Genomic DNA, 24,278 nt, shown 5'->3' on the forward strand with positions numbered 1-24,278 from the left:
TCATCACAGCAGCACCTTCATCCCAGCCATGCCCTGTTCCCTTCCCATCCTAATTTCCATGTTTTCCTCCTCTGCTCCTTCTGCAGAACAGCTTTTCCCTGCCAAGACCCAGCTCTCATAAGAGTACCCCAGCTGGGGCCACGCTGCATGGAGGCTTCCTTGAGAGAAGCCTGCGTGCCCAGTCCCAGCTTCCCGCACCATTGCGGGATCAGGCCATGCAGGGTTTGCTCCATCAGCACCCCTGCAGCGCTAGGGAGAAGGATGCTGGGCAGCAGGTGGGGACAGAGACCCAGGCTGGGTGATGGGGCTGCCAGTCCTGCGGGGACCCTCTCCCCAGGGCTGCCTGGCAAAAACAGCCACCATGGCAGCTTCCAGCCCCGCAGCTCCCGGCTCCGCACCACCCAGCACAACGCACCTACGCCAACCACGGATGCATCCACTGCAGGTGCACCCCAAGTCTCCCACTGGCCCAGCCGCTGCGGGGCTCATACTCCCAAGGAGGCACCCCAGAGTGGAGTCTCCCATGGCAGCAAGTGCTGTGCTCCCCCCACCGAGCAAGGGGCCAGGCCTGCCCGGTGCAGGGGACGGCAGCAGGGAGGCGAGACACGGCCGGGGAAGCCGGGGTTGAAGCCCTGAGCAGCAGCAGGGACCCTGCAGGGCAGGGCTGCCTCACGCTCAGGCCGGGAGCTGCTGTCTGGGAAAACCCTGTGGCTGCGAGGCGGCTCCGGCTTGATGGCGGGGCAGGATATGGCACCCGGGGAGGGGGAGCAGGTGCCCGGGGTGTGTCCCGCACCCCATTCCCAAGCCCCCTCGGCGCAGCCACTTTCACTTCCTCCTCCACCCGAGGGGCTGCTTCGCCTCCTCGGTGGGGCTGGGGGTGCCCCAGGCTGGGAGGTCGGGCAGGAGGAGCCTGGGTGCAGGAGGGGCTCGGTGACCCCTGCACTCCCAGCAAGGGCTCTCTGCTTACTCATCGGGCAATGGGAAACCAAGTCCACATCCCAGAAGCGAGAGCTGCTGTACATCTCACGGCTGTTACTCATTAACCACCAGCACTTCCTGGCAGCAGACTGCAGCCCCCCCCCCCCCTTGGGGCCACCTCTCCCCCTGTGCCCGTGGGACCGGGACCACACGGGACCCCACTCCTGGCTGGCTCTCCTCTACCCTTGGCGATCTCCCAGCCCAGTGCCAGAGGCTGGTGGGAGAAGGAGCTGGGGCTGGCAGCTTGTGGGCACACACGTCCGCCTACCCTGCACACCCTTCTCATCCTCCTGGGTGCTGAGCAGAGATTTTCCCAGGGTTTTCTCAGAGACAGATGCTCAGAGGTTTTCCAGTGCTTGACTCTCAGAACACCTGGGCTCTGCTTTAGCTTTGCCCCCATGGGGACGCAGCCTGCGAGACCTCGCTGCCCCTCAACATGCCTCGTTTTTCCCGGGGTGCCGGGGAAGCCACTGCTGTCACCGCTCCCTAGCCAAGGTGAGGGCACGGGACGAGCAACCCACCGGGGCTGGCCACAGCCAGCTGCTCTCCGGCAGTGAAAGCTCTTCTGATTCAGAGGAAGAGGAGCAGGGCCTTCCCCAGCTGACCCAGCCCCAGCGTGACTCACGGCACGGGGAGTCCGGGCTGGATCCAGCACCCACCCCAGGAACTAGCTGCTACAGGGTTACATCTGCAGGGACCGGGGGGGTCTGGCACTCTCCCCCACCGAGCACTTTCGCTTTGCCCTGCGCACCCTGCACCCCAAGACAGCAGGGTGCCAGCAGCCGCATCCACTTGGCAGCCGGGTGCTTTGGACTTCGGGCCTGGCAGCCCCCCGGGCCAGGCTGCGCCTCCACCTGCGCGGCCAACGGGAGCCCCGACGCCCGCCAGCGGCGCGGGCAGCAGCCCCGGCTCCAGCCGCTCACGCCGGAGGCTCTGCAGGCTCCAGAGCCCCCTCGCCGTCCCCCCCCACAAGCGAGGGCGCGTCCCGGCCAGCCCCGGGGCCGGGCGGCTGCCGCGCTCCCCTCCAGAGGCCGCAGCCCATCTGCGGGGGACTCGCCACGCTGCCTGGACGCGGCCGGAGTCCCGGCAGCTGCAGGGAGGAGCCCGCCGGGCAGCCCCCGCCCCGAGCAGCCCCCCTGCCCGGCGGGCAACGCGCCGCGCCATCCCGCTGCCGGGCCCGGCGGGGCCGCGGCGCGGGGGAGTCCCGCTGCCCCCCGGCACCGGCCGCGGCACGGGGGAGTCCCGCTGCCCCCCGGCACCGGCCCGGCCGCAGCCCCGGCCCCCGCAGCCCCCCCGGCCGCAGCTGCCCCCTCCCGGGGCTGCCCCCGCGGTCCCCCGGCCCGGCCCGTGACCGGCTCCCGAGCCCCTTCCCCGCGGGCGGGCGGGCGGCAGCGGGGCCGTGAGCGCGCCCCGGGGGCTGTCGCGGCCGGGCCCCCGCGGACCCCCCGCGCCAGCGGCCGCTCCGCGCCCCCGGGCCCGGCCGCCACCCTCCGGCGAGAGGCGCCGGCTCCCCCGGCCGCGGGGCCCAGCCCGGCGCGCCGGCCGAAGCCCCGGGCCGGGGCGGGAGGTGCCAGGCGGCGGAAGGGGCCCGCTGCGGGGCCAGCAGCGGGCCCGGGCCCCCGCTCCGGAAGCCGCCCCGGCCCCGCCGCCCGCCCCCGGTACCGGCCCCACGCCCCCGCCCCACCCACGGCGCCGTTACCTGCCGGGAGCCGCCCGGCCGGACCGGGCCGGGCCGCGCGGCCCCTCACTCCATGGCGGCGGCAGCGGGCGCGGCCGGGCCGGCTCCCGCTCCGGCGGAAAGCGCCGAGCGCCAGGAAGGGGGAGGAGACGCGCGGGCGGCGGGTGCGCGCGGGGGGGGGTGCCGGCAGCGGACCGGCCGCGGCCCCGCAGCACTCCGGCCCACCGCTGGCTGCGGCACCCCCGGGGCTCCCCAGCCCCCCGTCTGACACCCACCCAGGGCGCCACACGCGCCCCTTACCGGCCGCCACCCACTCACGGCCCCGTACCACCGCCCACCCGCTCCCCACCCCGCACCTGCCCCGTATCGGCCTCCACCCGTGCACGCTCCCCGCCCGCCCCGCGGCCCTGCTCCTGCCCTATACCGGGGACCCCCACGCTGCCTCACGGCTGAGCCCCCCTGCCACGCGCGCTTCCCAGCCTACCGCCCGTCCCTAAGGACCGCTGCAGGAGCGCCCGCGGGCCGGGCCAGCCCCCGCCGTGCCCACGCCAGCCCCGTGGCCATGTCGTGGCCATGTCGCGGGAGGAGCGCGTGCCAGGCCCCCCGGACCCCACGTAGCACAGCGGGGCCGGTGGTCCTGCTCTGCAGCCGTCCCCCACGGCTCGAGCCCCTGTCCCGGGACGCGCCCCCTCCCGCCTGCGCCCGCCGGTGCCGGCCCGGCCCGAGGACGTGAGCGGGGCCCCGGGCGGGGGGCGCATGTCGCGTTAGGGGGTGCTCGCTGCACGGCGGGGGGCAGGTTGCATGGAGATGCTGGCTGCATGGGAGGCTCGTTGCGCGGGGGGTACCCACGCGGGAGCTGGACGGGCCCGTTGCCCGCCCCGGGGTGCGCCTGAGGCTGCTCCGACACCCCTCGCCGGAGCGGAGGGGGGGGGCCCGCACCGCGCAGCGCCACGCCGGAGCCGCCAGGGGGCGCTGCCGCACCGCCGGTGCCACCGGTGTGGCGGATGCGGGGGCCGGTCCCGGGGCAGGGCCGCCGCCGGAGCCCACGGGTGCGCAGCCCCGGGGTCGGGACCCCGCGTTCCCCCATGGCTCCTCACGCCGCAGCGCCTGCGAACGCGCCGCGCTCGTGGCCGTTACGAGCACCGGACGCGCCCGGGGCCGCGGGCCTTCCCCCGTGAGCGCGGCCCCCGCGCCTCCCCCGCCTCGCTTGCGCCGGGCACCGTATCCGCTGTCCCCGCTTCGCACCGGGGTCCTCCGGGAGGCCGGCCCCCGCCGTGGTGTGGGGCGCAGCCAGCCCCGGGCAGCCCTGTCACGGCGCGGGGCAGGGCGCGGGGCTGACCGGCACCCACGGAGGAGCGCGGCCCCCCCGGGCCCGGGGCTGGGAAGGGGCTCCCTCGCCCCGCTCAGCCCCCCCCAGATGCCGGTCCAGGGCAGCACCCGGGTGCCCCCACCGCGGGCGTCCCTCCAGCTGTGGCTGCGGGGGCCGCAGCGGGGTGAGCTCCGGCAGCGCTCCCCCGGAGGGGCTTTGCAGCGGGACCTCAGCGATTGCCCGGTGCCGGGGAGGGGCGGCCTCGGGGCACCCGACGTTGGCGTCGCCCCCCCCCCGCCGCCCGGGTCTGCAGCGAGAGCCCTGCCGGGCGCCGGGGGCGGCCGTGGCCTTCGTCCCGCCAGCCTCGGGGGGCGAGGGGGTGCACGGCCCGGGGGGGGGCAGCGGAGCGCGGCAGGGGCTGCGTGGGGACGGGGCTGCGCGTGGGGAGGGGCTGCGCGGAGCCACGCGGGCGGGTGCTGGCCAGGGGCCACGCGTGGGAGGAATCCTGGCGAGCGCGCGGCCGCAGCCATCCTGGCCATCTCCGCTCCGCAGGGCTTGCGCAACCTCCGGGGCCGCTGGCGCAGTGGTGGGGGGCACAGAGCAGCCCTTCGGACCCCCCCCGTGCCCCCCAGGGCACCCCCTGCCTGTGCCCCCACTGGCCCTTCTGCAGGGGCGGCTTCCCAGGAACATCTGGATCTTCCTCCCAAACATCTGGCGCAGCAGCAGCCTGAACAAGCTCCCCCCCCCCCCCCGCGCCAGCCACCTCTGGGCTGCTTCCCCCCCCCCCCCCTTTCGAGCACTGCTGCCTCACCAGGGTGGGGTAGGGGCCGGCGTGTGACATCATTGTTTTAACAGGTGACATCACTCGGGGGGGTTGCAGGCAGCTGCCTGATGATGCGTGCCTGCACCGCTCCCCATCTCCCCCCCTCGGCACCCAGCCTCAGCCCCTTGCAGGCAGTGGCGTGGCAGGGTGCTGCGGCAGATGAATGACATCACAGCTCTGGCTCTGATGTCAGGGCTCTGGCTCTGCGATCACAGCCACAGCTGTGGTGGCAGGGGAGTGACGAGGGACTCTCCTGGGGCCTGGGGTGGCAGAAGGGAGCCGGCCCCATGGGGACCCGCAGCTGGAAAAGGGACAGGGCGGTCTGGGGCAGGCTGGCAGTCAGCTCGGCCCGGGGAGGGGTCCGGACTGCCAGACCCCTGCCTGGCCGGCAGCCCCCCCGCAGCTTCGGTCGTGTCTGGGGCCCTGGAGCCAGCTGGATCCTGGGGCCTTTTAAAATGTTGCAGTTATTGGCAGCGTGGCCCCAGCCGCAACCAGCCAAAAACGCAGATTATGGTGAGGGAGACTCATTACCAAACATCCGAGGCAGGATGAGATGTTCCTTGCAGAGAAAAGGATGTTTTGGTGAGACAAGAGCTGAGGTCGTTTTTTGGGGATGGAGCTGCTGGCCCCGGCTGGCAGGGCTCTGCCGAAACCCCGCGGGGGGCTCCGGCCCCTCGGTGGGTGCCGGTGGTGAGCGTGGGTGACCCGCTCCGCCCCACTTGAGAGGGCAAGCGAAACCCTGCGGCTGAGCCCTGCCGACAAGGGGACCCCGCTCACAGGGGGTCTGCTCCCCCGGCCTGAGCTCTGCTCCCTCCCACAGCGATGTCCGGGGGACGGCGACGGTCCTGCTTCTCTGCGACCCGGCCGGGCCCCTTCCTCTGCGGAAGGCCCACGGGTGCTGCCCGGGCATTCGCCCAGGGGGTCGGTCCCGCGCACCACGGGGTCTCGGGGGAACCGTCGGGTCCAGGCGCAACGGGGCGGCTGGCTCGGCCCCGGCCCTCGCCCAGCAGCCCGCGGGTCCCGTCTGTGGCCAAGCCCCCCCGCCCCGCCTTCGATCCCCAGCGGCGCCTCCGCCCCGGCAGAGGGGAGCAGGGCCGCCCCCGGCAGCCCCGAGCCGGGGGGGGCCCGGAGGGGCATGGCGGGGACCCGCAGGCCGCAGGCAGACCCCGCCACGGCCGCCCCGGGCCTGCCCCCGCCCGGCCACGCCTGCACCGCACCGCGCCCCCGCCTGCACCCGGGCCCGGCCGGGGGGGCGCAGCCGCCGCACGCGCGCCGCGCAGGACCCCCCCCCCCCGCCCCTCCGCGCGCGCGCGCGCGCGCTCGCGGCGGCGGCCGCTCGAGCCCGGTGACGTCAGGCGGGCGGTGGCGCGCGCTCCATCCATCCCTCCGCGGCGGCGGCGGCGCGCGCAGCCCCCCGCCCCCGCCCCGCCGCCCTCGGCGCCGCCGCCGCCGCCGCCCAGCCCGGAGGGTCCGCCCGCCCCGTCCCGTCCCGTCCCTCCCCCGCCCGCGCCCCCTCCCTCCGCGGATGTCGGTGCGCGGGCCCGGGACGCGCCGCCCCGCGGGCAGCACGGCGTGAGGAGCCGCCGCCGAGCCGCCGCCGAGCCGCCGGCATGGGGCCGCTGCTGCCCCTCGCCGGGTGCCTGCTGGCCCTGCTGGCCGCGCCCGCCGCCCGCGCCCTCGAAGGTGAGTCCGGGGCCCGCGGGCGGCGGGGGCCGGTCCCGCCGCGGGGAGCGGCGCGGGGTGGGCGGCGGGGACGCCCGGCGCGGGGAGCGCTGCGGCTGCGCGGCCCCGCGGCCGCTGTCGGGGGCGCGGGGCCGGGAGCCGCCGGGCGCCGGCGGGGCCGCAGCGCTCGGCCGGGCCGGGCCGGGCAGGGGGCGGGAGGCGCCGCGCGTCCCCCGCCGCGGCGGGCAGCGCCGCCGTGACAAAGCAGAGCGGGCGCAGCCCGGCCCCGCCGCGCCGCGGGAGGGACGGGGGAGACCGGGGGCACCGGCAGCGGGCTCGGGCGGCGCGTCCGCCCTTCCCCGCGCCCCTCCGCCGCGCCGCAGTGCGAGGATGCGCCCCCCCCGCAGCCGCGGGTGGCCGCTCGCTCGCTCTCCCTGTCCTCTCCCTCTTCGCCAGTTTCTGGGGACTCTCAGCCCGCCCGCCATCCCGCTTCCCTCTGGAATCCCAAGTTCTCCCCGCAGCCGAGCAGGAAAGTTGGAAGGCGGCGCCGCTGCGGGAGCCCGGGCCGGGGTCCCCCCGCTCCCCGGGGACAGCCGTGACAGCCCGGCCTCACCCCGCGCTCCCGCTCTTGCATAACTGGGGCTGCTTTTCCTGGAGCCGCGACAGCCCTGCCGCGGAGTTTGGTCGTGGCCGGTCTGGTGGCACTGGGAAAATGTTTACCCAGCGCTGGGGCTGTCTGTCTGTCCGTCCAGCCTCCCCTGCCAGCTGCTTTTTTCCAAGCTGCGCACGTCTTGTTCCCTGCTCTTATTGATCTATTCAGTAAATACTTTAGCGAGCTCGTCAGCTCAATGGCTGGGCTTTTGAATGTACAAGGGGCTGCTCTTGGCAGCGCCAGCGCGTTTAGGAGCTGGCAGCTGAACGAGCCAGGAACCGGTGGTGGAGAAGTTCCTCGCAATGCCTGAATGCACGGGGCAGGAGGCTGGTTTTCCCTTTAAAAGCAGGGAGATGGGGGTTCTGAGTTGGCTCTCGCAGCTTTCCTCTTATGGGTTCCCTCTGTCCAGACGGGAACGGCCTGGCGAAGGCGAGAGACTGGAGCAACTGATTGGGAAGGTTTTTCCATCCCCTTTCTTCACCCAGCTCGCAGCGAACCAGGCGAAGCCGCTGGCATTTGGTGTCGTGGCAGCGCCTGACCCTTCGCCAGGTCAGAGGGATGGAGGAGGTTCGGGCAAAAGCCAGATCCCTGCTCCAGATTAGTGTCTGGGGCTGCGGGAGGCTGGAGCCTGCGGTTTCCATCCCTCCGGCCCCTCCTTGCCCCGCTGCAGGTCCGAGTGCTTAATTAGCCTCCCTTGAAGGGAGGTGGCAGGAGCAGAGCAGCTAGTGGCACCCCGCAGCCACCCCTGCTCAGCTGACACCTGCGTGGTCGTTAGCACGGGGTTGATCAACCCCGCTGGCACCGACGCGGTGGGCTCGGCAGTGGAGGTGATTGTTAACAGCTGAGCCCGACGGGGTCGCCTGCTCCCGGGGACCCCAGGTCTCAGAGGCGTCGTCCCCACTCAAGGGTGGCTTGGAGCAGCTAGCGGATCCAGAAGTTCGTGGGGGCGGGAGGGACAGGCATCACTCATTGCATAAGCTGCGTTGCCTTTGGAAACGAGGCTGCAAACGATGATGTGCTGGAGGGAAGTTCCTCCATCCTCTTCTCCGCCCCATGAGCTGGAGGGGGGCAAAAGCCAGTGCAGAGATGCCCCCTCCTTCCGGCAGCACGCTCCCATCCCGAGGGGCTCCCCTTGGCTGTGACATTGGGGGTGAGGTGCCATTCCGGCCCCGTGGAGCCTTGGGCAGCCCAGCAAGGCGAGGGGTCCTCTGGAGAGCTGGGGAAGGAGCTCTGCGAGTCTGTGGGTGGGAGGACGCAGAGGGGGCTCTCAAAGCCCTCTGCTCCGGCAGGGATGCGGCTGGGCTGGCTGGGAAGCAGAAGGCGGCACCTTGGTGGCACCTGAGCTGGAGCCTTGGCCCCAGAGGTCCTGGCCAGACTCCGGTTTCCCTGGCTGCAGGTCTCCCGCTGCGGGCAGGGGTGAGCTCAGCACAGTGGGACTCTGGGGGAGCCGTGGTGGAGCGGGTGCTGCCCGGGTGCCGCTGGGAGTGGGGTGCAGGGTCCCTGTCCAGAGACCCAACTCCCCATACCTGCTGACTCGGTTTGCACCCCCAAACCGCTGCCTCAGTTTGCAGCGCTGGAAGCTGTTCATTTGTTCTGGCTTTGGTTGCAGGAGAAGGGGGAGGCAAAGTCCAGCTGGTGGGGCGGGGAGGGGGGGAAGCAGCTCTTCCAGGGGGACAAAGGACACCAGTGTGCCACTCCTGTCTGCCGGAGCTCCTCTGCTGCTTGCTGGGGCAGCATGGAGCTTCCCTGTGTCCTGCTGCCCCGGCGGGCAGAGCTGGGCAGCCTTCGGGAGAGAAGTGAGGGCAGGCAGGGATTGCCCCGCTTCTGTTTTGGAAATACCTGTGGTTAAGGGTGGCTGCGGTGTTTCGGTGCAGCGCTTCCCTCTCGCCGCCTTGGTGGTCTGGCACGTCTCGTGCGCGCGAGGGGAGCGCGTGTGCCCACGTGTGCGCGCCGTTTCCCTGGGCATGCGTGGACATGCCTAGAGCTGCGCTGGGTTCAGCAGAGGTGAAGAGAGGAGTATTTGGGGGCTCCTGGGAGGAGAAGGCAGGAGCTGTCGGAGGGGCTGCCACCGGGGACCGGCTGGGGGCTCTTCCATGCAGCGGCGGGGAGGGGAGGGGAGGGTGTCCAGCATCCCCGCGTGGAGCGTCCCAGTGAGACCCTCTGCTCTGCAGAGCTTGGGGTTCTTGGGAGCCCCATGGGGCTCTGCCCCTGCACAAGAGGTGCTGTGCCATGGGATGCCAGCATGCCCTTGTGCCGCTGCGGTGTCCGGAGGAACGGACTGGGCTCTGGCCCCTGTTCCACGTGCTCCCTGTCCGGTGACGTGCACTGATGTCTAGAGGATGGGGCAGTGGTGGAGCATCCCCGGCAAAGCCTGGCAGCGCTGCCTGTTTTGGGGTGAAACTGAGACATCGCCTTCCCACTGCTTCCAAAGCTGTTTCGAGGCACTGTGGGTGGTGCGGAGGTGGGAACAGCTGTGGCATCCCCCTCGTCTTTGGTGCCTCAGCCCCACCACTCGCCCCTTGTCTTCTCTCCGTGCCGTTTCCATGTGCTCCGCCGGAGCCTGCGAACCAGGGAGGAGCAGGGGCTGCTCACGCCCTCCAGCTGGTGATGCTTTTCCTTCCGTGCCGTGTCGAGTACCAGTCGGGCTGATGGGGCACAAAACCGCCCTGGTCCTCCCTGTTCCTCAAAGGCCCTGGCCCCCAGAGTCTCGTCTTCTGGAGGAGCTGACTCCACTTTGGTGTTCATCGGTTCGTCTTCGCCACCAGCCTGTACTTGATCCATGGCTGCCTGGTGCGGCTGGCTCCCCGGCAGGGCAGGGCTGGTTGCCTGCCCGGTGCGCTATCCGGCGTGGGCTCCACTCTGCTGCACACGACATCCCTGCCTCCTCGCAGAAACAGCAGGACCGGAGAGGAAAAGCAGAGACAAGTTAAGGGAAAAGCTGCGTAAAACAGCTGCTACGTGGGGGCCCCAGAAACACAGCCCTCGAGTCCGCTGTGGGGTGACAGGGTGGTGACATGAGCAGCTTTGAGGCAGGAGGGTTGGCCCCAAAAACTGTCCTCCTGCTGTCTGGGATGAGGGTGTTTGGGAAAGGACCACGTGCGGGTTGAGCTCAGCCCCTCTCCTTCCCCCTCTGGGAGGGCGCGGGGGGGCCCGCCTGCCACTCGAGGGCTGTGGTAGCGTCTCGGTTATCTCCTGGTGTTTGCTGCGGTTGTGGGCTGAGATTGGGGAGGGTGATTGAGGATGGGGCAGGGTGAGGAGCCCTTTGGGCAGAAACCAGGAGCATTGTTACCGTTAGTAGAGGTGGCCGTGGTGGCTGAGCGGGCATGTTGGGCACGTGGGGGTCTGCGGAGCCGCGCTCACCTGCACCACGGACTGCCTGGTGCCACGCTTCTGCCAGCGGGTTACTGCGTGGCTCGTTCCTGTGCAGCGGTAGCTCGAGCAGCCGGTGGCGGAGAGGAGGGAGCTGCTCTTTCTGTCAGGTGGATCCTGCCGGCGAGGTCTCGCCACCATCTCGCGAGTGCTGGGGAAGCTCTGCGGGGAGCGGGGCTGCCTGCGTTCTCCCACTGCCCACACTCCAGATGCCTTCCCCTGGGGACGGTGCCTGCAGCTGGGGGTTTTGCTGCCCCGTGCGGCCCCGATGCCCTGGGAGGCAGGAGGAGCTGAGCCCCTGTCTGTGACCACCCATGGCGCTCTGGGATTTTGTCTGTGCCTTTGGGATGACTCCCCGTGCTCCCTGTGGATGGCCTTTCAGTGAGACTCTGGCCAGCTTGGGCCCTGAATTGCCTCTCCAAAACGGCGCAGGGAGCACGTGCCTCTGCAAGTGCCCTTTGCCCTGGGAAGGGTGTGCAAGGGGGTGCTTCCCAAAACTGCGGGACAGCCCGGGGCATTGCGGTCAGGAGCTGTTGAGCGCCCAGGGTGGGACAGTCTGTGCTGCAGTCCTGCTGACTCGGTACGATTAGCACAGTGGTAACCAGCGGGTGAGACCACAGCTTTGTCATGGAGCAGGAGGTTCCTCTTCTAGGCGTTGAAATGATTTCAGTTCCCAGATCCACGTCAAGCACCTTCTTTGTGCTAGCCCTGCAGATAAAATCATAGAATTACAGAATCACTAAGGTTGGAAAAGACCTGTAAGATCATCAAGTCCAACCATTAGATCCTTGCTCTGTGCCCCTGAGACCCCCTGGTCGACCCACAGCCCTACTCAGGGGCTGTGCCTCGCCGAGAGCCGCCCGCCTGCGGTGCCTCGGGCAGTGCCTTGGCCAAGCACAAAGTTGTTCTGCTCCCAGCTCATCCCAACAAGTTGCGGGGCTCCGCTTGAATTACCCGGATTAATCCAGCGCTCCCAGGGTTGGGAAATGGGCTCCTCGGAGCTGGGGCTGGCTCCCGGTCGTGGCGGCGCGCGGCTGACTCAGCTGCCGAGCGGTGGATGTGTCTGCCCATTTCCTTCCTGTGGTCCCTGCTTTGCCAGGCAGACAAGACTCTCCTTGTGCTTGGACTGAATTTTATCTCCGTCACCTCCCAGAGAGCGCGTCTGGCCGCGTTCCCGTGGACATCTCTCTCCGTGCCGGGAGGCTCGGCCCTCAACTGGGAGCCATGGGCTGGGGTCCCTGCGGCGGCGTGTCCCCCTCTGCCATTGCTGTGGGCGTGCGGCTCCCCAGGATCCTGCTGGGCCCCCTAAGTGACGCAGCTGCCGTTCCCCGCGGGGGGGGCGGTGCATTTCTGGGCCCCGTTTGCATTGCGGCCGTGCAGAGGAGAGCCAGTGGAGGCCACGGAGCCCTGTTTTGCGCTGGGGGGAGCAGCCGGCACTGTTGGTGCTGGACCGAGTGCTGTGTGTGTGTGGGGGTGGTCCCATCTCGGGGGGCGCAGAGCATGCCTGCTGCGCCCTGCGCGGGACCCTGTGGGCGGCTGGGGTGGCCAGCAGCACCCGGCTGGAGCTGCGCGTGCCAGGGCCTCGCCGAGCGCCTGGGGAGGTTTTGCGTCCAGCGCCGTCTTCCACTGGCTCTCCCAAACGGACCATCGGCTCCATCCGCGCCGCAGCTTGTTGTCGAGGGCATGCATTTTCCTCTCCTTCGGATTTTGCAAGCCAGTGCAAGACCGACTCAAGCTATTTACAGACGAGGTTTTGCTGTTGACTTAACTTTTCAGTCACTTCCATTTAATGTACCTTGGCAGGCTGACCTGCCAGCGGCAAGCAGCAGCAAATATTTTCAGCATTTTCTAATTAGGCTCAAACTTCTTGTTTTCTTCGCTCTGTGCCTTTTATTTTAAGAAGGAAAAGTACTGGGTGGGCCGTGAGGACTGTTTTGCTGGATGTTATTCTGTTGTGCGAGGTTGCTTTCCCCAACGTAGTCCAGCCATTTCTAGGGCTAAATATAGACTCACAATGTCCTTTCTTAGCCAGGGGAACGGGGCAGACTAGAGCTGCAGTCATGCAGATGCTTTGCAGGATCAGAGATGGTCCCAGCACTGCTTGAAGCGAAGGGCTTGTTCGGTTGGCAACTGAAATGCTGGATAATGACCTTGCTGGCAGCTTGGAGCTTCTCCGGCGGGACCATGCTCAAGGTGCTGCTGAGGGGAGGGACAGGAAGAGCAGCCTCCGCTCTGGGGGGTGTCAGCCTGCCGGGAAGGTGAGAGGAGGTCTGTAATGTCCAAAACGGGTGGACTGAGGCATCAGTGGGAATTGTGGATGGCTGGGAGGGAGTCTAATTGAGTTGGAAGTTGCATCTTTAATTGAGTGGACTAATTAGCCTCTTGCAAGATGCCGTTTCTCCAAATGAGACCGCGGCAAGGACGGGAGGGCGTTGACGGTCGCATCCTGGTGCGCGAGCTGGTGACGGGCAGGTGAAGGGCGAGGTGAACCGTGAGCGTGCGGTTTGCTTGGTAAATAATGGGGGCTGCAGGCATGGGGGGGTGAGGGAAGTAATCGCTGCTTTTAGACTTGCTGCTGGACTCGGGGCTCTGGTGTCCATCCCTTGGCGACCAAACTGAGGAGGGGGATTTCAGCTGGGGGGGACGAAGGCTTTCCGAGCCATTGCGGTGCTGCTTCTCTGCCCTGGCCTTGCTGGGGGTGGCTGGGTTTTGTTTGCTGTGGGCTGCCAGGCAAATTGTTATTTTAATCTGCCGAGAGCTTTGAAACGCATCAATCTAGTCCATTTACTTAATATGGTGCAGCTCTTTGTTTGCAGGCGCCGCTGCAGCCGTCTGAGTGCAGGGACCGAGCGCTTGCTGGGTCCCGGATTCACACAGCGGTTCATTGTAGCTGATGAACAGTCGAGCGTCCCTGCCGCTCGTGCCGCTGGTGAGACAGGCTGCGCCGGGGTGCCCGTACCTTGTGCCGCTGCGTCAGGCTGTTTGGGGCTGAGTCCCTCCTGGCGTCCCCTCCCTCTGCTTTGCTGCACGCCGAGGGGCAGAGCCCCTCGATGCCGCAGCGGCATGTGCCGGCAGTCCGCGGATGTGCCCGGTGATTTTCTGTTCAGGTTGTGCTCAGAATTTGAATATCGTGGCCTAAAGGATTGCACGTGGATGCAAACGCTCGTGCCATGAGTGCTGCTGCGGCTCCTGGGAGCAGCAGTATGCTCCGCTGCCCGTCCCGCCTGCCCTGCCCCTCTCTGCTCTGCAGGTGCCAGACCGGCTTGCTGATGGCGGGGGTGCCGGTGGGTGCCCACCCGCCTCTGCGTGTCCACCCGCAGCTGCTTGGAGCAGCCTTGTCTGGGGACAAGCGCGTTGCCCGTCCCCAGCTGCTGGCGGCGATGCCCCTCGGCTGTACCCAGCTGGGTTTGCGGCTGGGAGAGCGGCTCCAGCTGATGCATGACACTCGAGGGCTGCTCTGATCCGGGGGGCAGCGGCATCCCAAAGCACACGGCGCTTGCAGCGGCCCAGTCCTCCCTCTGGCACGCGTGCCGGCCCGGTGCCGGACCTCGTCCCTCTGGACAGCTGGCGTGGGGAGGGGAGCTGGGAGACGGCTGCGAAGAGTTTCTTCCTGGCGCTCGGCGCCGAGGGTGTTGTGGTGCCTTTTTATTGTTTGGAAAAGGAAGCACTTGGGTTTAATACTTCCCGCGGCGGTTGCCTTCCCAGCAGTCCAGGCGGATGCTGCGGGGCGCCGGGGCAAATGCTGCATGGAAGGTTGGGCTGTGCCTGCGCCTCCGCCGCAGGGCCGGCCGCTGCCTTTGCCCCGGAGTGGGGACCTGCGATTCACAGGTTATTTCCAAGGATGGAAATTTCCTCCCCCAGTCCTGAAAACATCAGCTGAAATGTCTGCGGGGCCCCTGGCCTCGTCTGTGCTGTGGGACACGTCCCCTGCCTGCTTCCGGGGGCTGCTCCCGGCAGGGCCAGCGGCCCCAACTGGCTCAGCATCCCTGGGTTGGTGCCTGAACTGCAGCCCTGCTTCCCGTTGCAGCCCCCGGCTGCCGCTGGCCCTTCCAGGTGGAGATGCTCAGCGTCCCCTCTCGTGGCCCGGAGCTTTGCAGCCTAGCGCCACGCTTACCAGCTTGGTCTTCTCTGCAGCTGCTCCGATGCCATTGCCCCTCGAAACCCGCCCGGCCCAGCCCCGCACCCTTTTGGCTGCATAAAATTTTAAAAGCTTCTTTTTCTGCAACTTGCAGAAGGTAAAACCAGGCAAACCAGGATCCCTGACCTGCAGGAACCACCTTGGAGCATCCAAGCTGCAGCAGGCAAGCGCTTCATTGCTGGCGTAGCTGAGCCACGCTGGTGGAGATGCCAAGGGGTGGGGTAGCGTCTGGGACACAGCATCGGAGCACACATAACTGTACCGGATTCCTCTTCATTCATTTGTACCAGTTATAAACAGATGGGACATTTCACCATGCCAAGGATTTTTTTCCCCTTTACCTCTTAAAATACTGCCGAGCGGGTGTCTGTGAGTGGAGCACCGGCAAGAAAACCTGCCCCGGTCCCTTGGCCTGGTGTGCACAGGGATGTGACGGGGTCGGTCTGCGATTTGCACAGCTGATCCGAGCAGCAGCAGCGACAAGCCTGGGCGATGTGCGGCGGCCCCACACGCAGCTTTAGGGTTCACTCTGTTGTTGTTGGATTTCCCCTCCTGCTCTGGTTTGGAGCTCGCTGTTTGGGTGGTGGCTGCGCCTCGTGGGCACTGCCGCGCTCTGCAGAGCTCTTGGCACGGGTGCTTGGTCGTCTGCCCAACGCCAGTGTCTGGGGCTGGAGCTGCGGCGGGAGGGACAGTGCCGAGCCGGTGTGGTGGCTGGGGGAGCAGAGCAGGGATGAGCTCCAGCGTGGACCCCCTCGAGCCGCGGGGCTGTGCAGCCCTCCAAGGATGCTGCGATGCTGCGGGCTGCAGCTCTGCAAAGACACCTCGAAGCCACTGCAGGACATGCATTCTCGGGGAGAGCTGTTGAGGAAACCCCAAACCTTCCCCTGTCCTGTGCTGCTGCCTCGCTGGCAAGCACGCACTTGCTGCGGAAGCTGCTGCGTGGCCTGTGCCTGGAAAGCGATGGCACAGGTGTGGCGTCCGCGGGCAGGAGGGCTCTTCCCCACCCCGCCTGCGAGGCAGTGGTTTGTGGGGGCTGTGTCCTTGCCGGCCGATCAGGTTTGCTTTTTGGGACCGGTGGCAACGGGAGCAGGGCTGAAAGCCCTGTGTGAGCAGGGAGCTCTGGCAGGAGCGGGCAAGGGCCACGGTGCTGCCGTGGGTTGTTTTCTCCTGGGGAGACCTTGAAATAGCAGATCGCGTTGTGCGTCGGGTGGCACGGTGGCTCCGTGACCTTGTCCTCCCCAGAGCCGGGAGATGCTCCCCAGGGTGTATGGGTCCCCAGAGGACTTCAGAAGGGGATCTGGTGGCTGGAGATGGAGCTGGGTCTCCAGGTCCTCCCCAACCTGCACTGCTCTCCAGTCTCCTGGAGCCCTCCGTGTCTCCTGGGGGGCAGGACAGGCAAGCAAGGAGGACGACTTCTCTCTGCTTCGGCTGAGGTGGGACCCCGCCATGTGCACCCGGGTTGGGACCCCCAGGGGTGGCCACCCCAAGGTGGCCAGTGGGTCCCCACATCCCCGGTCCCCACGAGCCGGGGCTGGCCGGGTCGTCCCTGGCGCGGGGGCTGCGTTCACACGGGCAGGTGGACCAGAACCCAAAGCAACTCCCTGCATGGACGTGCTGCTCAGGAATAAAAGTCCCTTTATGCCGGAATAATTAGTGTACTCAGAGCACGCTAATTATTCTGGGATAAAAATGACTTTTATTCCAGCAGAGTGTCCTCTCAAAGGGCCCTTTCTGCCCGCTCCCAGGCCACAATAGCTGCTCTGCTCCGTTTCCCCATCTCAGACAAAGTCCTTATTTGCGAAGCCAGCGAAATTGAGTTGACTAATGAATTAAGGCCAATGGTTTTGGCCTGGCTCCAGCGCTTTGAAAGCCTTGGCGAGCTGATGCCCGTCCTGGGCAGGAGGAAGCGCAGCACCCTCCTGCCCCAGCAAAGCCCCCACGGGCTGCGTTCGGCCCCAGGCTCTGCTGCTGAGCTCCAGCAGCGTCCTGCCCCCTGATTCAGCTGTCCAGATGAAATGCCTATTAATCTATAATGTGCAATTGCTTTATTGCACAATGCAGGCAGGTCTCTGGAGGAAGCGTTATCAGCTTTAGCCACAAGCCATAAATAACTGCCTCCAGTGCAGAACACTATATTCTGTTTGGGTTCCCAACTGCCGAGGGTATAAACATCCCGCTTCTTATTGCTAGAATAAATAAAGGGAATAAAACCTGAGCAGGTAGAGGAGGTGGGGGGGCCTTCGCACCAGCCCCCTGACTGGCAGGGTCTCCTGCCTGCAGCCACTGCCCCCTCCCCATCCTTGCCTGGGGCAGGAGAAGGGCCAGCCCTGGCAGAGGGTGAGGGGGGAGTGGGGCATGCCCCCCGGCAGGGATGGCCGCTGGCCAGGGATGGCTGCAGCCCGTCCAACTGTACCAGGAGGACTTAAGCCCCTTTCTCTTGGCTGCAAATGCTTTTTTCTTTTTCCTTTTTTTTTTCTTTTTTTTTCATTTAAATTGCAGATAAGCTGCAAAAGGAGAAAGAAATCAAAAAAGCATGATTCTTCATTGAAACACCCTCCGCTGCGTGGCTGGAGCCTGCCCCTTCTGCCCCTCCCCACCACGTTTTGTATGATCAAGCTCTTTTTTTTTTCCAGTTCTGAAAATGCCGTGGATTCGTTTCATCTGGTTCCATCTCCTGCCATTTTTCAGCTCATTCTTCTGCAGACCTCTCCATGGGGCCGGAGACAGGAGGGGGACAAGGGGGATCGCACTCCAGCGCAGATCTCCCAGCTTCTGAATTTGGTTTAAAATGCAAATCTTTTTTTTTTTCCTTTTTTTTTTTTTTAATGCATTTCATCTGAAGGCGGCGGAGCTGCTGGAGGGAGCCCAGGGAGCGGGAGGGGAAGGGGCTGGGCGGGCGGGGGGAGTGCATTCCTCCCAGCGCGTCCAGATTTCCTGATGCGTGTTCGCATTTAAATCGTCTCCCCCTGGATCTGTTTGAAGTCAGGTGACGGCGGTGCTGTTGGGGATGAGAGCAGCCCTTGGGAGCCACAATATGATTTTATTCCCCTTCCCCTCCCCGCTGGGGACGGATGCTCTTGGGCAGCCTCCACCTTCCGTCCTCCCCCAGGGGCACGTTCTCGCCCCCCTGCCCATCCCTCGTCCTTCTCCCCCCTGGTTTTCCCTCTGCTTTCCTCCTTTGTCTGTGAGTTTGGGAGGCAGCGATGGATGGCAGGTCCTGCAGCCGGTGGCAGTCCTGGGGCATGTGGTGGAGGTGTCGGGGGGCTCTGGGGCGGGCACTGGGGACAGACCCCGGGTTGCTGGGGCTCTTTGGGGCGGCACGTGCCAAGGGCTCTACCGGGGCTTCTCCCTTGCGCCCGGGGGCTGTGTCGCCTCTCCCTGCCCCGGCCATGGGGATGCTGCTGCCCGGAGGGAGCTGGGGTTGTCCTCGGAGCGGAGGGGGACATTGGGGTCCCGGGCTCCCCCTCCCAGGCACACCCCAGGGTACCCGGTGCAGGAGCCCAGTTGTTCCCAGTCTTTGCCCCGGGGCGGCGTGTGCCCGTGGGCAGTGATGGGTGTCCGTCTCCACGGGCAGCGCCCGGGCGGGCGATGGGAGGGTGCGCAGAGCGCGCTCCCCGCACAGCTGACGCAGGCAGGGGCCGTCTGGGCGCTTCATCCCCTCTGGGGACAGCTGGGTCGAGGGCCAGGCTGTCCCCGTCGGGGCGACGGGCTCCTCGCCGAGTGCTTAGACGCTCAGCGTGGCCTCGGGGGGGGCTGCCTGCGCATCTGGCAGCTCTGGGGCAGCAGATGGAACCCATCCCGCCTGTCCCTCCTGGCAGTGGATCTGAGGCCTGGGGTGACGGCCCCAGCCGTGCCCTGGATGGGGCTGGGGGCAGACGGGACCGGAGCTTCCAGCTGGTTCTCAAGAGCATCCCCCTATCAGGTTGGGGGAGACGAGCAGAATCCAGAGACGAAAACCGCGGGAAGGCGCTGGCATGCTGCGGGGTGCGCCGGATCAGCGCCCAAAGCGATGGCCGGGGCTCTGCCGGCGCTTTGCTTTGGTTGGATTTTTGTTGTTGTTTTCAGCTTGCCTCCTCGGTGTCTCTGAAAATCAGGCGAGTTGCAGCAAACCCGCTCGGAGTCCTTCCGACCGCCCTTGTCCTCGGCCAGGGCGCGCTTTTCCAGCTGGAGCCTTTCCTATGAATGGCGTTTTGCTGCTGTTCAGGCGTCTCTCTGGCAAAGCGGAGGCAGGCTTTTCTTTTCAAAATTGTCTTTTTTTTTAAAGAAGGTTAATGCCTCATGATTTAGATGCAATAGGCAGACTTGAAAGGAAAAGGGGGAAAAAGAATAAATGTATTTTAAAGTCAATATTTACTTAGCAATTGGATGGGCCCCTCCCCCCCCCCGCCCAGCCGCACATACCTGCGGCTTCTCCGGCGGGAATGGCCGGGAGCGCACAGCAACGTCATTCATGGAAGCAGCGGCTGGGATGGAGCAGCGGATCTGGTTTGAATCTTCCAGTTCGAGGGGGCCGGATGGAAGAATTGCAAAAATGCATTTGAACTGTTTAGAGATCTTGTATTTAAACGCAAAACAAACAAATAAGCCTTCCTTTCCCTTTCCCCTTGTAAAAATGTGCCTACAAACTTCAGGTTTTGTTATTTTAAATGTCTCTATTGCCCTGTCTAGCGTTTTGGAGCCAGAGGACCGGCAAATTTACATTAGTTGTCAGCTTGCAAATTCTGCACAAACTTCTGCACTGCACTGCGGGGATTTGAGGTTTTAGCACCAGCCTCATGGCTTCTGTACCAAGCCCCAGACCCTAGACCAAGGGAGCACGAGAGAGCCGAGGGGTGCGTGTGCCTCCGGGCTTTATCCTTTCCCGGTGTCTGTTCCATGGCTACAGAGAAACTCTGGGAAAGCTGAAGAGTCCTGAAAGCGCAGAAAAGGAACAAATCACATCTTTTCTGAAATTCGAGGACAAAGGATGGACTATGTGGGGGAGAAAAATGAAGATGAAAGTATAAGGTGACTCTCATTTTTGCGTTTGGTTAATCGGGTGACTTGGACGATCTTCCAGTTTGGTGCCATGGGACTGCGTGCCAGCGCTTTGGGGGCGTCCCACCGGGGACACGGGCTCGGCTGTCATTGGGGAGAGCGGCCTTGGAGTTGTGGTGTGCTCCGGCCAAGTGATGTCTTGAGAGCTGAGTCAACGGAGGGGGATGGTGAAGAGGAGGGACAGTGGGACGAAGACGTGATATTTAGCTGGTTGACGGGACAGACTTTCCCTCGAGAAAGGCAATCATCCAAGAGTGGCCAAAATTGGCCAAAATGGTAACTGAGAGCAGAGCAGATCGTAGCAGCGGCTTCCTCTGTGCCTTGGCCTGTGTTAAGCCTTCTTGGTGTGCGCCGGCACACCCGTCGTGCTGACATGCTGGGGATGGTGGTGACCTTGACAGGGCTGGAGCTTGGGGGATGCCACCTTTGTTCGCTGTCCCCCCTGCTCCAGGGTCCAGTGGTTTTCTGTCTGGCTTTTGCTCTCCAGAACAACCTGGCAGATTTTTGTTTTGCCGAGGCGAAGCGCGCACGTGCGGTGTTGGGAGCTGGGAGCGTCTGGCCAGGTGTACCGCGCCCGTTGCTCCGGCTGGCCGGGGGGTGCGGGGTGCCTGGCCGGGGCTCTGCCGACCACTGGCTCCCTGCTGCCCCTTGGACCCGGCTGCCGTGTCCTTCCTGGCCGGCGCAGGGTGAGCTGCCGCCCGCTGCTGGGGCTGAGCCCGTGTGCCGGGCGGGTTTGCGGACTCCCTGCATGGCCCGGCACTGGGTGCAGGGCGAGCCCGGCTCTGTTTGTGCAGCGCAGGAGGTGTGTGCTTTGGCAGGCTCCTCGCTGCACGAGATGGGGTGCGTGAGCGTGGATGGGAGGGGGTAGCTGGGGACGGAGACCTGGGAGGAATGTGGAGTGCATTTATTTTTCTCCCTCTCGAGCTTTCTTCCCCCCCCAGAACATCTGTTTTGCAAATCACGCTCATTCCAGTCCGTATTTATGGCCAGAGCTGTTTCCTTTGCAAAGTAGCGTCCAGCCACCTCCTCCCGAGGAGGGGAGGAGAAGTTGGGCTGAGGAGGAAAGTGCAGCTTGCTCAGGGAAGGAGTTCTTTAGTATTTTTGTGGTTTGCTTCCAGTCTGTCTAGGTTTTTATGCCGTACTCATCTGTGCACTGAAGGTAGTTTGGCTTCTGCTCAAGGTGAAGACCTCCTGCTTACCTGCTTCCTAAAATAGTCCATTTAAATGGAAGTGTCGCTTTCTTGCTTTAGGCAAAAATGGAATGTGTTCTGTTGTGTTTCTTTAACAGCCCTTTTCCCCAATCTGCTGCACTTTAACGCAAAGGTGCGAAGGCTGTCTGTCCCCGTCCTGCCTTCATGAAGGCTCTTGGTCCCCGTCCCGCCTGGGAAGACCCTGCTGCCGCTCCGCGCCCCCACTGGGGGTCTGCTCCCACCCTGTACCAGAGAAGAAGGATCCCCTTTCTTGCACCCAAATAGCCTTTTTTTGCCATCTTTTTTAGCACAATTTTTTCCCCTCTGTCCCCCTTGAATTACTTTTAAGCAGGGATCTCTCCTCCGACTGCCAAAGAGGGACGTGTTTTCCCCGGACGGCTCTCGCAGCTGTCCTGGCCCCGCTCTGAGCTGGCCATTGTGTGCTGCATGAAGGCGCCTTTATTCTCTGACCCGGAGCTGGATCGCCGCTCTCCACTGCCATTGCCGCTTCTGCTGGTGCGGCCGCCTGGCTTTTGGGAAGAAATTTGGCTCCGTGTGAAGGATGCATTAACAGACACCTTCTCTAATTGTCCACCTGGCACCGAGGCATCTCGACACTTACTCTGGGGCCATTTAACTCGCTGGGAACATGCTGTGCAAGAACAGAAAGTGCGTGGAGTTGCCGAGGAGCCTGGAGAGCTGGCTGCCGAGAGGGGAAGCGATCTCCTTCCCTCCCCTTGCGCAGAGCCACAGCGGCCGTCGTGCGAAAGCCGCTCTGGAAGCAGCGAGGCCTCGCGCTGCCGATGCCGTCCTCGTGTTTGGGAGTGGCGAAGCGGGGACAGCCGGTGGTTTGAGCTGGGTTCGGGTGCAGCTTTACGGTGGGTTAATGTGCCCTGCAGCGGCAAGGAGTGGCAGGACTGCTCCGTGGGGTCTGCCTGCGCTGAGGGAAGGACTGAGCTCTGAGAAGGATGAGTGTGAGCAGGGTATGTGTCCTTGGGGGTGGCTTTCCTTAAGGAAAGCCATGACACGTGTGCAGCCTGACAAAGCATGTGCAAGCAATGTTTCAGTGCTTGGAAGAAGTCCCACGTGTTCCGCTCCTGTGCGGGGGAGCTGCTGCCGGTGGCAGGAGAACCCGCTCTGCTCCAGTCGGAGCACAGCCAGCCCTGGAGGCACAGCCGCTCCGCACGGTGTAGGTACTAGTGCTTAGGGGTGACATCTCTGAGCGAGGAGCCAATCTTCTGTGCTGCTGGTGAGCACCTCCGCTCCAGGACCAGTGTCTCCAGTGCAAAACAAGATCCTCTCCTGGCTCTGGTTTCTCCTCCCGTGTAGGCTCAGCCCCGCAGGGTTGAGCGCGGCTGGGATGGGGCCGCAGGCTGGGAACCACTTGCCAGGGGTTTGCCCTCCTCCCTGCCCGCTCACCTCGGCGGGCAGGAGGCAGGTAAGAGGCCGGGAGCTGAGCTTGACCGGGGGGAGACAGCGGCCGCTGTTGGCCCAGCGGGTTCCTGGGTGCCGGCTGCGGTCAGCTGGGCGGTTGTGGCAGCCGTAGGTCACTTTGTGGCTGCTGGAGACCTGGGAGGATGAGGGAGAGCAGGAAATCCAAGGGAGTGTCGGTTCTTTGCTGTGGTTTTCTTAATGAATCTTGCATTTGGTACGCTTGTGGCTGGGAGATGGAGGCGGAAGATGAGCTCCTCCAGGAAGAGGGGGCGGCGGAGCCGGCTTTGGAGGAGCGCTGGTTGCAGAGGCGCCTGTCCCCGAGCTCCCAGCACTGCGGTGCCGCGTCCTGCAGGAGGAAGGGGACAGGCTTGGTCTGCAAGTCATCTCTTGCCCAAAGAAGCTGGGGGGGGGTGGAGGGGGAGGCATCTGCTCATAACCAGGGATGTTTCATCCATTTTGATACGTCCAGTCTCCATCTTGATTGCACTGAGCTCCCTGCCGTGGTGTCGAGCCTTTCCCTCTAAGCAACAGCTCCAACGCTACTGATGCTGATGCTTTAAAGACAGAAGGGAAGCAAGGTTTGTAGGAGGTGGTACTCTTCAATCAAACCAAACGTCATCAAACAAAGCCCTTTTGCAGGTCTGAGGAATAATTAGCGTCGTGACACGGTGGGGAGAGTTTCCTGCCACCCTTCAGGAGCCAGGATTTGGACTGGGGACTAGACCTTCCCCATCCTCTTCCCTCACAGCATCCCTGCTGCAGACCCGACAGAAGCTGCCTGGACCTGGCTGTGGCATTTCCTTCACATGGCAGGAGCTGGGGAGAAATCATGGCACCTTCCCTGCCTGTCAGGAGCCTGAGGGCGAGCTGGGTCATGAAACGAGTGAAATGAGCCGTAGCAGCACCGGCAGCGGCTCCTGCCCGTGGTGCTGCCTCGCACGGCTGCAGCAAGGCAGATGCAGAGACCCTCCTTCCGTGGGCTGAACAAAAAGTTAAGCAGAAGCGGATCCTTGGAGCAGGGAATTTAGCAAAAGACTAGGGATGACACAAGATAAATGTTTAGGCAATTGCATGTGTTTGACTGCCTTTGCTTTTAAGAAATATTCACAGTTGCGTTTCACTGGGTTTTCAAGATTGCCTGCCTTCCCAAGGGCTTGGGCTCGCTGTTCAGAGCAAAAGCTGCAATCGGCGTGGAAGCGTTCACTGCAGAGAGCTGGATCTCTGGGAAGAAAGCGAAATGCTGAAAGACCGGCAAGAAGATAGTCCGAGCTGGCAGGGCTGCAGGTGCCAGGCTGCAGGTGCCAGGCTCCGCTGCATGCCGGGCTCTGCCGCATGCTGGGGCAATTGTCCCCAGCACGGCCGGTCGGGTTCGAAGCCGGCACGGCTTCACTACATTTTGACCCTTTCTGACTGCTGCTCTTACCTGAACTTCTGCTGCCGGCCCTGCCTTGGCATCGCTTCTGAGCCGACTGGCTCTGTTACCCGCCCTGTGTGTCTTACGTGTACAGCTACATACGCATTTTTGTCGTTTGGCGCTGCCCCCGCCGCTGTGGGTTGGCCAAAAGGACCTCGGTGCAGCGCCTGCTGACTGGCAAGCGCAGCCCGGCATTGCCAGGGACGGGCGAGGGTCTCTGCCTTCCCTTCTAACCGCGACCCTTTGGCAAAGGGGGAGCCTCGCAGCCTGCGCTCGGGGGGGTGCGGTGACCCCCCATTGCAGCCAGCCTCCTCGAGGTGCCAGTTTTGGCAAGGGGAGAGCGCGCCCCAGTCTGGAGCCGCCTGGGGGAGAGGGCGCCGGGGTTCTTCCCAGCCCTGCTCCCCGCCCCAGGGTTCAGGCTGGTTCTGCGCTCTGTGCTTTAGGTTTTCCTGCTGGTTTTGTTATGGCTTTGTTTTATTTCTGCATGTCCCGGGAGGGTGGTGCCGGGGTTGCCGACTGTCCCATGGGAGCACCCTCCCGGCTGTGCGTGTGTGTGTTTCCTGGGTGCAGGATGGATGGAGGACCCATCCTGCT

The 24,278-nt window shown here is 64.9% G+C and overlaps 1 protein-coding gene across 1 annotated transcript in view; it reads left to right on the top strand.

The window, feature by feature from the left end:
- The first annotated feature begins 6,398 nt into the window (after positions 1-6,398).
- The window catches only part of LRP1 (LDL receptor related protein 1), an 89,542-nt gene continuing 71,662 nt past the window's right edge, over positions 6,399-24,278 (top strand). The window contains exon 1 of the mRNA XM_059832776.1: positions 6,399-6,471. Within this exon, the coding sequence (XP_059688759.1) occupies positions 6,399-6,471 (73 nt within the window). The remainder of the gene's footprint in view (positions 6,472-24,278) is intronic.

This window comes from Gavia stellata, chromosome 36 (genome assembly GCF_030936135.1).
Source record: "Gavia stellata isolate bGavSte3 chromosome 36, bGavSte3.hap2, whole genome shotgun sequence".
NCBI classification, from domain to species: domain Eukaryota; kingdom Metazoa; phylum Chordata; class Aves; order Gaviiformes; family Gaviidae; genus Gavia; species Gavia stellata.